This window comes from Radiomyces spectabilis (assembly GCF_025331425.1).
Source record: "Radiomyces spectabilis strain NRRL 2753 chromosome Unknown BYT42scaffold_7, whole genome shotgun sequence".
NCBI lineage: Eukaryota > Fungi > Mucoromycota > Mucoromycetes > Mucorales > Radiomycetaceae > Radiomyces > Radiomyces spectabilis.
Window position 1 is genome coordinate 625826 of NW_026251932.1, and position 13932 is coordinate 639757.

At 43.5% G+C, this 13932-nt stretch overlaps 5 protein-coding genes across 5 annotated transcripts; 3 read left to right on the plus strand and 2 right to left on the minus strand.

The window, feature by feature from the left end:
* Positions 1–2166: 2166 nt before the first annotated feature.
* BYT42DRAFT_350537 (uncharacterized protein) lies at positions 2167–4224 on the plus strand. The gene is made up of 5 exons (XM_051563183.1): positions 2167–2445; positions 2518–2635; positions 2794–3114; positions 3177–3730; positions 3798–4224. Exons 1-5 carry the CDS (start codon positions 2363–2365, stop codon positions 4117–4119), a joined length of 1398 nt encoding a protein of 465 aa, XP_051422935.1. The 5' UTR covers positions 2167–2362; the 3' UTR covers positions 4120–4224.
* A 104-nt stretch (positions 4225–4328) lies between these two features.
* Positions 4329–5294, minus strand: BYT42DRAFT_546277 (uncharacterized protein; the record flags this gene model as incomplete). The annotated part of the gene is made up of 1 exon (XM_051565873.1): positions 4329–5294. One exon carries the CDS (start codon positions 5292–5294, stop codon positions 4329–4331), a length of 966 nt encoding a protein of 321 aa, XP_051422936.1.
* A 283-nt stretch (positions 5295–5577) lies between these two features.
* BYT42DRAFT_570977 (Thiolase, N-terminal domain-containing protein) lies at positions 5578–7324 on the minus strand. The gene is made up of 5 exons (XM_051568444.1): positions 7258–7324; positions 7097–7195; positions 6849–7022; positions 6012–6747; positions 5578–5888 (listed from the first exon to the last, which is right to left on the minus strand). Exons 1-5 carry the CDS (start codon positions 7268–7270, stop codon positions 5720–5722), a joined length of 1191 nt encoding a protein of 396 aa, XP_051422937.1. The 5' UTR covers positions 7271–7324; the 3' UTR covers positions 5578–5719.
* Positions 7325–10495: 3171 nt separating this feature from the next.
* Positions 10496–10974, plus strand: BYT42DRAFT_570981 (uncharacterized protein). Its single transcript, XM_051568445.1, has 3 exons — positions 10496–10566; positions 10638–10827; positions 10870–10974. The coding sequence occupies exons 2-3, from the start codon at positions 10764–10766 to the stop codon at positions 10959–10961; spliced, it is 156 nt and encodes a 51-aa protein (XP_051422938.1). The 5' UTR covers positions 10496–10566; positions 10638–10763; the 3' UTR covers positions 10962–10974.
* A 1895-nt stretch (positions 10975–12869) lies between these two features.
* On the plus strand, positions 12870–13923 carry BYT42DRAFT_570984 (uncharacterized protein). Its single transcript, XM_051568446.1, has 2 exons — positions 12870–13468; positions 13560–13923. Exons 1-2 carry the CDS (start codon positions 13258–13260, stop codon positions 13805–13807), a joined length of 459 nt encoding a protein of 152 aa, XP_051422939.1. The 5' UTR covers positions 12870–13257; the 3' UTR covers positions 13808–13923.
* Positions 13924–13932: the final 9 nt, after the last annotated feature.

Consider the following 13932-nt stretch of genomic DNA (forward strand, 5'->3'; position numbering starts at 1 on the left):
CATGTAATGAAAAATGACTATATTCGTTCTACCTATGCTAATCTTCTTCCTTTAGCAGCCAATAGTATCTGCAGATGTGGCAGAATCCTAACTGCCACATGTAAACGACCGCATAGGGGAGTGTCAAGCCGACACTCCCCTCCAAAACAAGCGTTTAAGCAACGTCTCCCCTTCTGTTTGGGTAAGTTGACAAACTTGCATTGGAGGCCGATCGATGCCTAGCCGGTGAAATCACCATTTGCTCATTGTTTGGTTAATTTTTTTTTCAGGGGGCATCCGTATGGCGTACCACAAGCAACACTCTGCGACGGCGAAACGAACCCCCTTCCCTCCCCCACACCAAAAATCGGAAATTTCCTTTTCCAGCGTCGCCGACGCGCTGGCATAAAGTTTATCACACGAAGCTGAACTGGTAAGGACCCCAAAAAAAAGTATGACGCTGATGTGAATCTCCTTACTTATTTTCTTGTTTTTTGGTTTTTATATCCAGCCGGCACACAGAAAAAAAAACGAATGGCTGGCAACAGTTCGCCAGCCAAATCGGTCACACAAGCGACCGATGACGATCCGGCCAAAAATTTCCCCCAGTGACTGATGGGATCCGAAACAGAGGCAAGTTCCCTAACCCTTTCCCCCCATTTCTTACACGCTTCTTTGCCCATAGCGTAAAAGACCCGGTAGCCGTTGCGTATGATCCAGGGCGTCGAGGTTCTTTCCGTACAATGTCCCACCGAGCCGAGTTTCGTCTGTACCCGACATACAGCATAGTCCACTAACATGCGGGCTTGCGGCCACCCATGATACGCTGCGAATCCCTTTGCGAACGTGATAAAGGTAAATATGAATGATCCATGAGATATAGTTTTCCCCGATTATCTAACTGGAAAAAGATCTTTCCTGTACATAGGCGAGGGATGGCTACGGCCATTCCTTTCGACGGGCACGGGCGATCATGGTACCGGTAATATTCTATGCACTGGTTGTCATGCGATCCGGATTTGTGCACCATACAGGGAAGGACTGGCTTGGCGGGAAAGTGGGACGTATGGAAGGAGTCCTTGGCGTACTGGCCATGCGTGGCGGTGAAAGGTCTGCTATGGGCCCCTTTATATCCAACAAAAAAAAAAAAAAAAAAAAAAAAAAAAAAAAAAAAAAAGAAAGCAAGCAAGCGATGATTTCCCGCAGCAAAAACGAAAAAGCAAAAAAAAAAGAAACAAAAGAAAAGAAAAATAACAAGGAAAGATATTTGTATTTCCCCCTTTCTCTTATTTTATTTCTCTCTCTCTGTCTCTTATCTGTAAGCCTCGGATCCCATCAGTCACATCTCCCGAATGGTGACATTTATATCATATTCCACCGAAAGTGAACTATCTGCAGTATCGAAATTCAATTTGTATTTTTATTCAAAAAGAAACAAATGGCCAATCAGTAATACACTCTTTTCATTTCATAAATCGTGCAGAACAACAATAAACATTGTTCATACACAACATCGTGTTCTTCAAACCCCATCTTTCGAACCAGTTTCGCTTTTTGAGTTGACATATTCACCGACTAAATTTTGATCGCACATGGTTGTCAATCGAATCAAGTCATCTGGAGTGACAGTGTCTTCACCACTGTTTTCATTTTCCACCACGCTGATAGATACTCAAACCACTGGATTAACCCATTCTATGGTAGTATAATGTTGCTGGTTTTGGAGCGTGTGAGCAGAACAACGTCAGTTGCAGTTGGCGTTCCGAGGGTTATTTTAACTACATGTATGCACATATCATTTACCTTTTATCGTCAAAAACCATGTATAAAATATTTCATCGGCTCTTGTAACTGGACAGCATTCATGGGGCGGAAACCATAGAATTTTTTGATCGGCCGTGACTGTGAAGCCACAATGAATTTTGCAGGTGCAGTTCTGGAGCAGGCAGCCAACAAGCAGGATCAGACCGCCAATGGATGCCCATCACCGTCAAGGTATAGTAGCAGGCCGACTCCCTTATTGCATGATGCTCTACTTTTTGTTGGCATCTGATTAATGTGGTACATTTATGCCCTTTCTGGTGTTTTTTTTTTATTCAGCAGTCGGCCAGCAGCAAGACGTCGTAACCGCCGCATTCCACATTTTATATCGGATCCTAGTTGAAGACGGTGGATCCGCACCGGATGCGCCCACCAACCTGTGCAACATTCTTGAAGCTCTTTTTCGTGAATGCTCCATGTCCAATATCGAGGTAAGCTTTTTGAATCTCTCGTCAAAACCAGGCTTTTTTTTCGGGCTGCTCAACGGGCCATGTAGAGTGGAAAGAATTGGATTGTCAGCAACTGTCGTCAACCTGATCAGTTGGAGGCTGTTTTAAATTTTATGGTGGTGCTTTCGACGGCGCGACCAACGTATAAGGATCGACTTCACTTGGTGTACCTGATCAACGATATTCTGTTTCACAGGTAATGCATTCCCTAGGCATCAATTTTTCTCGGTCAAAGACGAAATATGAACCATGAGGATTCGATTTTTAGTGAACGACGTCAAATACCATGGATGAAAGAGGTGATCATATCTCATGTGATGCCATTGCTCAAGTTGGCATATCAGGCGCCGAGCGTCACTGAGGAACAACAAGCCAAAGTCATCAAGGTAAATGCACGAGCACTGCTTCCTTGCTGGCAACGTCGCATGACATCACTGGTGGGATGATTGCCCTTGGCTGCTTATATCTCGAGGCAGTCCCGTCATTTGATCAAAAACCGTGTAAACTGATGTGAAATTACGTCTGATTGGTTCCTTGCATAAAGGTCATCAAGATTTGGGGCGACAAGCATATCTATGATGACGGTATCATCGCCAGTATTATGAACAGTGTGGCTTTGCCTCTTACATCTTTATTCATCCCACCTCCTCCGAGGAGCGTCTATCAAGCGGCGCAATCATTGCCACCCACCGGCATGCATGCGGCTATGCCAACCGTAGCTCAGCCCATTGGAGCAGTCCATCCATCGATTCCGCCCACCGCTGCTCCTCCTTCCATCCAGCCACCTATGCCACCCAACCCGCCATCGGTACCTGATAAGCCCTATTTTCAATTACCAGCCAGTCTAATGATGCTGGTCATCAAGGTAGATGTCTGACAACAAAAGCGCCACAGATTCGTTGTACATTTAACCGTGGTCCAATACAGGGTGAAAGTCATCCTTATAAGGCTATCGATCAAGACGCCATTCGACAGCCAATCTATGCTCCTGTGACTGAAGAGCTCAACGAAGCCGTGGCCTCCTTCTATTCGGGATTTGATCTGAATGAAGATACCACGGCTTTCCTCGAGGATCGAAACTCTAAACTAGATCGCAACGGTTGGGAGGAAGGGTATCTGGACTTTTTTTACGAAAAATTTGAGGCGGCGGCTCCACGCAGGTCAACAGTCAATGCAGCTCATGGACGAAAATCCACCGATCGATCTCGCGACACTCGAGCCGATACCCATCGTTACAGATCTGATTCGGGACGATCTCACCGGTACTCAAAAAGTTACAGTCGAAGCCGAAGCAGAGAACGTCACAGTCGCAGTTGGAGTCACAGCAGAAGTAGAAGCACAAGTCGGAGCCGCAGCCGCAGCCAAAGTCGTAGTCGTAGCCGTAGTCGTAGCCGCGAACGTTACCAACGCGGCCGTAGCCCAGGACGCCGTCACAGACGAGATTTTGAGGATCGGCGAGATCGTTTTCACGGCCGTGACAGGTAAAGTGGCGAACGGTGAATTACTGGCTTGGTCATTTGGCTGTGTAATAATTCATTGGCTGAATAGTCGATCACGAAGTCGTAGCCGAAGCCGAAGCCGAAGCCGAAGTCCTCCTCGATCATACGGTCACCGTGGCTATGAATCCCGTAAACGTTCAAGCTCTCCTTATTCACGCCATGATCATCGACGTCATTCTCGATCACCGCCACCACGTCGAACATTCTCCAGCGAACATTCTGCCACAGATACCGAAGGATATAAAAGTGGTTACATGAAAGGGAAACGTGGCAACGAACCTCGACCATTCGAATCAGGACCACCCATGGACGAGTTTGATGCTTTTCGAAGGAACAAGAGCCGAACATTCACAAAAGGTTTTGGAGGGTAGACATTTGTGACGAAAAATTCTTGGGTATCATTTGTTTTTTATTTTTTTGGGTGGACGATATGCGCAGACTGTTTTGTCCAAATTCTATTCGATAAATCATGATACACCAGAGTGGTTTTACTCTGAAAAGCCTGCGCATGAGAAAAAAAAATACATCGATAAAAAGAAGCACAGATTACATGTAAATAAAATTATAAACAAAGTAGCTTTTAAAATTGAGCGGTGGGTGGAAGACGCGATGCAGGTGGAGTGACGCGATCAGCCGCATCTTGGCTTAAGCGTGAAATCATGGTTGTGATTTGTTTTTCTGTTTGCGGGTGTCTCAGGGATCGTTTCGAGTTTCGTTTTTCCATCATGGGGTCCATCATCGGGTATTGCTGACCTAATTTGTGGAGTTTACGAACATACAGGCACATCCCCAGGAGCATCATGGTCAGGATAACAATCATTGTTTCCAGAGCTATCCATCCACCGGTGGTGGTTCCGTCCAAATCAAATACGTATAACCAGCCTTCGACGGCAATGCCTGCCATAACTAGTGTAAACAGAATCGGAGTGGCCCGCAGAAACAGTAGATCTTGACGATTTTTTCGTAACACGCGAAGGTGGCGGGCAGCGCGAAGACTGCTGCCGGAGCTAATAAGAATGGCATTGATACAAGCTAAACCGGCAAGGATGGTGGTGCACACCGCCGAAGCCAGCGATCCACGCTTATTGAGAATGACCAGTTGAAGACACAGATTGACAATGACAACCGCTGTATAGATGGTCAGGAACACCAGATTGAACCAGTAAGTCCAGGGTCTTGCTGAACCGGGTTTTCGACCGTACAACGCCGCCTTTTCTGGATCGCGCACGTACAGACTGCCCCAGCGTTGACGATTGTAAAGAGCCAGGGCCAGATGTCGGAAGAATACTTGCTGGGATTCGATGATACCGATGAACAGCAAAAGCGATAGTACAGGCCACTGATATAATACCGGACTGCGTTCGATCCAGTGCGTCTCGTATGTGCGACGAGTGATGGCGACAATTAAACCGATGGTGGCAAAGATCGAAAAGCCAATAAAAGGTAACAACAAGAGATTGGATCGACACCGCCAGATCAGTGCCACACTCAGTAAGATGAAAAAGGAGCAATACGCAGCCCAAGCGCTTTCATATGAATACAACATCTTGCAATAAGGAACAACAAGATGACAGATAAGATGAAGATAATATGAACAAGAGAAGATAAAAAAGGACAAAAAATCACACTATCCAAAAGATGTAACAACTCGTCCTTTTGTATTGTTTTGAATGCCACTTATTCTGATTGAAGATCGACGAGCCCCCAAATATGGTAAGCAGTTTTTTTCGATGTTATTTTTCCTTTGACTCGCCAAGCCTGCTCCGCTTTTGGCCGCCGCCAGTCAAGACGTTTCTAAAAATACTCGCAACCGTCTTCCAAAAATAGTATGCATGAAAAAAAAAAGCATCCTTTACTTTATGTGTGTTTGTGTGTATGTTTCCCTATTATCTTAACCTTTTTTTCTACCTAAAGGTAGCATCGTGTTCAGAAAGGGCATTTGTTTTTTTTTTTCTACTATATTCTGCTACTTTATAAACGCTCAATGACAATGGCCGAAGCTCCACCACCACCGTTGCAAACACCAGCAACACCGTACTTGGCATTCTTGTGCTTGAGGACCGAGGTCAACGTGGCAATGATTCTAGCACCAGAGCAACCCAAAGGATGTCCCATAGCAACAGCACCACCCCAGATGTTACTAAAGCAAATGGTAAAAAAAAAAAAAAAATGATCGTGAGAAAAATGGGTCAACATGACATCGCTTATTCAAGAACCGATATGCGATAGGAAAAAGGTACAGTGCAAGACATTTCAAACTTACACTTTCTCGGCAGGGAGGTTAAGAATCTTGGTATTGGCGCAAGCCACCACGGAGAAGGCTTCGTTGATTTCGTAGTATTCGATATCCTCAGCCGTGAGACCGGCATGCTTGATAGCCTTGGGGATAGCCAGAGCAGGGGAGGTAGTGAAACGATTAGGCGATTGAGCGGCATCAGCAAAACCAGAAATTCGGGCCAAAAGAGGCAAGTTGTACTTTTCGGCGGCTTCCTTGGACACCAAGACAATGGCGGCACCACCATCGGATAAAGGTGAGGAGTTGGGAGCAGTGACGGTTCCGTTCTTGGGAAGGAAAGCAGGACGCACAGCGCGAAGCTTTTCTTCGTTGAGCTTGGACACTTCATCATCGATTTCAATCACTCGGTCAGGCTTGCCACGGCCGCCGGACACAGTCACAGGAATCACTTCATCCTTGTAATAACCAGCTTCAAAGGCAGCTTGGGCACGCTTGTAAGACTGGACAGCATAGTTATCTTGATCCTCACGAGAAATCTGGTATTCTTCAGCACATTCCTCAGCAGCAACACCCATCAAGTAGTTGTTGTACACGTCCGTCAAACCGTCCTTGACAATACCGTCAACGACCTCGGTGTTACCATAGGTAGAACCAAAGCGTTGCTTGGGCAAATAGTAAGGAGTATTGCTCATGGATTCCATACCACCAGCAACAATGATATCGGCATTACCAAGCATAATGCTCTGAGCACCCATCATGACAGCTGTAACGAAAGAAAAAAGGAAAAAGTATGAGAACCGGGAATCACAAAAACCCAACAAGCACCATGGGAAATGACCAGGTCATCTCGGGAGTGAAGAATACCTTTCATGCCAGAAGCGCAAACCTTGTTCACGGTGGTGGCAATGGTCTCATCTCTGAGGCCAGCACCAAGGGCAGCTTGACGAGCAGGGTTTTGACCGAGACCAGCGGACAAAACGCAACCAAAGATGACTTCTTCGACGGCTTCAGCAGGAAGGTTAATCTTCTTGATAGCAGCTACACGTTTTGATATTTGTTTTAGGTGAGCCGGTGAATACAGTAGGTAATTAAACATGAATGAGATAGTTTACCTTCGATGGCCAATGAGCCGAGCTTGGTAGCAGGCAACGAAGCCAAAGAACCGTTGAAACCACCAAGAGGGGTACGCTGAGCAGCAGCAATGTAAACGTCTGTAGACCACGCTTAGTTTTGTCTTCTTTATCTGACATCAGTGGAAAGCGAAATCACTTACCGCGTTGAGTCATGATGGGATGTGAGAAGAGGAAAGAGTTAAAATTGTTTGACGGAGACGTGCACCAGTCAGTTTTGATACGTTTTCAAAGATCCACCAATCATATTTAAAGCTTGTGGCTTAACTGGGTTTCAAAAAAAATGTTTATTTTTTTGTTTGATTCTCGAGAATTTTTTTGATGGTCTCAATCATCGGGGACTGCCGCAGACGTTGTCTGGGTCAGGTATGCTTTGACATCTTTATGGATCATTCACATCACGTCATTTCACGCCAAGACGATAAGATGAGACTACTTTTGGTGAAGACAATTCCTGTGTTACTGTAACGACAAATGCGGTTTATCAGACGGAGATTGACGCAGCAAGAGTGAAAGAACGCCAATGGATAGTTGGTGATGACCGTTCGACCAGTAAACCGACAACGACCGAACTGTCATTTGGATTCTTCCCCTTGCAGCAAACTGGAATTAATGCACAAACTCCGAGAACTAAACAGTTCCTGAATCAAGATCTTTCAGGCACACACACAGGACTCTCCAAGCGAAAGTCATGACACGTTAATTCATACCGTACTGAACATGCATGACATCTCCAAGCATGGTACGGGAATTGATGATTTCTTTAGATGAACAGATTATTATGACTGTTTACCAGAAGTTGGGGCGGATCTTCTCGCAGAAGTTCCTGGGATAAATGCATACCTGTGCATATCGAAGACACATATGATTGGGTGCAGTTGTCTGTGCATCAAACCTTCTTTAGCCAGAAAGGTTCGTTCTAGACCTCTTCTTTCAGCGACACATTACCCGCTGTATTTCAGACTTGGCGCTGGACGTTGAGATAGCAGACACTGGCAGACGCCATACTATCAAGCACGAACAGTGAATGATAACCTGATAGATAACGAACAGTGCATTATTGAAAGCCATTTCCTAAAAATAAAAATAAAAAGTGTTCATCTATTGCTTTCCATTCCAATTCGCCTGACTATGATAGATGTTGGTTTTGGAAAGAAAAAAAATTATCAAAATCAAAGCTGCGCACAGATACATGGTGCATTGATTTTAAGTCCGCATTCGATTAAAGAATACTTGATTCAAGAATATTCTCGATTTAAGAATCGCTTTTTGGAATTCTCAATTATTCATTACCTGGTGCATATGAGTTATCAACTCGATTTGAATAATGAGTCGATTTAGGAATCACTTTTCATGGCTCCTGGGGTAATTCTTAAATCGAGTGGTGGCTGTAACAATACAGGAATATTTTATCAGAAAAATACGAATCCAGCTCGGTATGAGGATCTTTGCATGTCGACTTGTGTATTGTTTAACAATTTGGGTAGCGCAAAGAAAAAATAGTGAGAAAATTTTGATTATTTCTCAATCAATCTGGCAAACAACAATATCCCCAATCAACCCAACCGTTATGTTATTATAGTCATAAAGAAAAGCGAGTGCCTGAGGTTAAATCAGTTCAAAGCACTGTCTGAATATAATGAAAGCTCGCATCTCTCTGCTGAGTGGTATCATATGACGGTGTAGCGAATTTTTATTCGGCATTGGCCCATTGATGCAACAAGAGTTGTTATGTACGGGATTGATGCTCTTCATTACCTTGTCACCGCAGCACCCCACATGACTCCATGATTTTTTTAAAATACTAGGTTATGACTTCAGACCTGAGCTGTGCAGCTTTTAGTAGTGCTTGGATCAGAAGGAGGTCGATCAGGACGCAACACCACATCCAAGGTCAATATCGATAGGGATGTTACCGATCTGAGACAATAGCAACAACAATCCAGATTATGCTTTACACTACGTTTCCATAGACCAGTTCATTCCATCTATTGACGAAATTTTCTAAAATGCGAATAGAGCACACTAGCACATAAGACAAATGAAATAGACGATTTCTGGTATAATGGCAATGATATATTAAAAATCAATTTTTCGGTGACCTTGAGAAGAAAATTCAAGCAGTTGAGCTTGATGTGAGATTTCCAATTCTTCCTTGCCATGCTTAGCATGGCACGAACATGGGGGCGGAGGAATTCGCTGTGGAATGCTGTACGCGAATTAAGTTTTTTTTGTTCTCGAATTTTTTCAGCCAATGTTCCCGACGCCTTCGGTCCCCCCCCCCCGGGAATGGTTTTGACATGAGCTGGAAAAACGATATCCTCGAAATTTTTACTTATTATACCGAACGCACCACCGGCAGTTTTATCGAACATAAACGATGCGCGCTTACATTGGCATAAGCCCGATTTTTATAGTCTACGTTAGCAACTGGGTACCCTTTATCAGATTCTTAGTTTCTTAACCATATCGTAGAATGTATAGCACTAGATGAACTGCTTGCCTCGATTCGTATTCATTTATTTTCATTGTGTGTATGGAAATGAACATACTACTGTCACCGCGATTAAACTAAGAGGGAACCTAACATAATGACAGCCACCGTAAACTAAAAAACGGAGATGATAAGAGACCTTTGGGCTCCTACTTCCTGAATATCAATGCTGCCAACCATAAAGAAGGAGGGTACCCCTTGCCGATCCATCGTCTCTTGATGAATCTTCAACGGGTGAATAATAGTTGCACATCGCATACAAGAAAAAGATTTCCCACGAAATCAAGTACACCATCACTAACTTTTCAAGGATAAACCTACTGATACAAATACTGATCTTCTTGTAATCTAGGTCAATGTACAGTTTTTGGCGATACTGTAGATTTCCTAGTTTTTGTTTCTTATATTTTCCGTGAACGAATCACACTAGGCATCATAGTTTTACCGTTCTGCTTTTCGATTGTCTTTCAAAGCACTCGGGTTCACAGCGGAATCCTGACAGTGAAAGGACACAACTCTCAAATCCGATGCATCTCTTGATTGATTCCTGTCATTCCGGGGAACACTGTTCTCTTTCTCTCTTTTTTTGTCTACTGTGCATTGCAGCTGATGTTTTGAGGCCTCCTTATTCGTATGCAAGAGGCCCCAAAAGCTTCTTGTAGTACCGCGTCTAGGTTTACGGTCCTTTCACATTTGGTTTGAAGACATGAAAAGTTTTTTGTTTGCTTCTTTGAGTTCTGCTCTATTACCACTCCCCCTTTTTTTTGTACATCGCAGCTGATGGGATGATACTTCTCACGAGATTTTCCAACAGTGACTGGCTCGCCATCAAAAAAGTCTATAAAATGGACATCCCACCGCGTCTGCCAAAGTTCTTTCCTTTTCCTCGAACCTCCATTCTACCTTTCAAGGTCATCTTTTTCTCCGAGGTTGTCTTTTTTTTTGCATTGAAGTGAAGGTAAGCTCAAGGCTGTTGATCCTTTAAGAATAGAAATTTTTGTAATTCTAAATATGATTTTCCTATAATAGTTTATTCAACTGGCCGACCATCGACGGTTCCGGCGCGTGCTCTCCACGTTCGACAAGCGCTGAACAGTACTGCGTAGTCCGTCCTGGCCCACTTGGTTGGTTTTTCCGGCCAACGAAGGCCTGTAGATGTTTACAGGTAAGCCAGCGGCATTCAACATTTTTTGCTATATAGTCATACTGACTTGCTCTTTTTCTATTTTTCGTCTGTCTGACCACATTTTTTGACTTATGATCTTTTTCCCAATTTCCTTCGTTCAATCTGATTTCTCATTGGTTGCTTCTCCATTTTTTTATTGGTCATTTGAACACCGATTTTTTTTGTGACTTTAAAAGTTGAATAAACTGTACCGCATGCAAAAGATTATTTTGTTGCCACGACTTTACTATTGCCAGCATGCACTGTTTGCTTTCAGTCTAACTGCTGCAAGCACATTTTGCCATACATATCTGACCAGTCTTTTATACATTCCTGATGCTTTGGTCATGTTGTTGAACAATGCTGCGAAAAAATAAAATAAATTCGAACTTTGCACAATAAAGAAAAAAAAGAACCAAAGGTATACCGATATGTGCTTTTGCCGGCAATGCAAAGGCAGCAAACCTTGCTCACTCTGGATTACTGCAACATATTGATTTTATTGGGATAGCCAGTAGGATATCATGATTTCATGATGAATCATAAACGCTACATAACCCCCAATGTTCCAGCAAATACTAGAATGTTTCCTTGCCTTCCCGCTGGGTTTAAACACGAAACCTCAGGTGGTCAAATTCAGGGGGTTCTTTTTCGGGGAACTCGGGTTTCCCGTTTTTTTTTTTGGCCTTTTGCAGAAAATACCACTGGTCTCTTCGGACGCCTTGGCTGAAATAAATTACGGCCAACTATCTCATCATCTGTCTTTTTGGAATACCGCTTGTTGACGGCCATTCAAAACCTAGCCCGCATCATTTTTGAAAAATTGATAATACTGTTCTGTGTGGGCGAAAGCTGAAAGTTATATCAAATAATATGGTGCATTTTCATCACTTTAATGAACCCACATTCTCCAAAAGTGCGCAGAAAGAAAAACAGGTTTTCACCAATGGAAATAACGCGATAATGCACATAACAAATATTGCACTCTGATCATCCTATGCAGCTATCAAAACAAAAACAAAAAAATAAATCCTCTACGAAAAAGAGATGCTCATACCAAATCAGTGGACAGTATTCGATGTAATGAAACGATTTAGGGATCAAGCAATGATACAATTTCTTAAAGTAATGTAGTGCACGATGATTTACATAAGTATCAGTCTTCCGTGTGTCCGTTATATCATGACGATTTGAGAACTCAGTCCGCCACATACAAAGTTATCGGTTCTTGTGTAATAGAGCCAAAACCATATCTATTCCTGGTATTTTGGACTCCATGATTTGTTCCCTAATGTCATCTATAAAATGGAAGTTTGATTACAAGTTCTCTTACCAAAATAATCGCTCTTCACGGTGTATAAAGATTTTGTTCGGATCTTCTCTCTGATCATTTGTGCGTTTTCGTCTAGTTTGGGTCTGCATAAAGTCAAGTTTTTGATCCGCACACAATTTGGAGAGGGAATTCACGGCCTTGTTGTCGAACAAGAACTACCACATTTTGCTCAGAACTGTCACATCCTCAACTCGTAGACTTCAATATTCGAGATTATTTGCCTCCTTCCCGGCACGTCACACGAGAACTTGCCGTCTATCCTTGCCTTTTTCAAACGTCGCTTCGTTGCCATTGATCCACTGTCCAGTTTGTATGCATTCTTGCAAATTCCAGACGTCGGGCGATGTGTCTTAGGTTGAGACAAGGGTTACTCTGGCCACGCGAGAGTAGATAGCTAGGCGATGTAGTTCCAATTTGAACTATTTTTTAGGAGACCTTCATGAGCAGATGGTACGGTCGGGCAATCGCACATGCCGATCCTTGTGGACTTGCCGCACACGTTCGGACGTCTCTTTCCCTTGACTACTTGCGGGGTCCTCTCCGCTCATGATTCTTGATGACGTTGCAGATGGTGCTCATGTCGTGAGAGAATTGTGGTCATTCTTTTCGTGTTCGTTCAATCTATCGATTTTTTGTTCAGCGGTAAGCGCCAGATATTCGCGAAAATAAAAAAGTGGAATTATATATTGAGAAGAACAGAGGTTGTTTATTTGACAGATGTCGAAACGTCACTTGTTCAAAGTTTCGTGATTGGGAAACTCATCGTGCATTTTGCAAAGATATGCTTTGCGGGGAATATCACACGACTGGTGTCACAGAACTTTGTTGACCATTTTTGCACAAAAAATAACACCCCCAAAAAAAATCCTTACAATTTTCAATGGATTGACGTACCTTTTTCACAGAGAAAAGCATCTGCTCCTATACGATAGATAGCTGATAAATAGTATGTTCTTTCTTTTGACTTGAAAGATGTTATATCAAAAACATATGCTGCTTTTGTCCTTTCAAGTTGATCAAGATCTGCGGCCTATGAAAATACCTGCAGGGGGACTGCTTTCTGCGAAATTTATTGAGACATTTCGAGGGGCAAGAAGAAAAAAGGGAAATATTTCTCGCCGCTGTAACCACTGCCCAAAACGTTCTTTACTATGTTGCCTCGGTTGCCTCCGTTGCTTTTGGCCGCCTTGGGCGGGGCTTCGATATATGGAATTAAATGGGTGTTGGATAAAATGGAACCAAAAGCGTTAGGCCCACCTGGGTCTTCGGAGCACGCCGAGCGTGTGTACAAATACCGTCAAAACGTTCGTCGCGTGGGCATGGCGGCCGCAGCATCCGGCATTGTCTACGGTGCTTACTGGTGTAAATGGAACATTGTACTTGGGCAAAACTCCCCATGGTCAGCATGCGGAGTGATGAATGGCGCTAATTCTTTTGAATTTTTTTCTTGTAGTATATGAATCGCGTGTGCATCGACCGACACCGGCGGTTTCCTCGGAAACGACCGACGGTAACGATACGTTTTATAACGATCAATACAGCAGTAGGGAGCGTCGGTTTCGAGAAGAAAGCGAGAAGATGAAGGCGAAACAGCGACAGAAAGAAGAAGAGCTGCAACGGCAACTAGAGTCTGAGCAAGCGTTGATGAGTAAGACGATGGACGGACCAGTCATATCACATGATGGCGATTATCCAAAATAGGATGTTTTTTTTAAACCCGTTAAAACCTTTTTTGTTTTTCCATTGTCTCATCATAAACCCGCAATTGAACAGTTTGAAATCACGATGATTCATATGTTGCGCTAAAGAGAAAGAAAAAAAAAAAG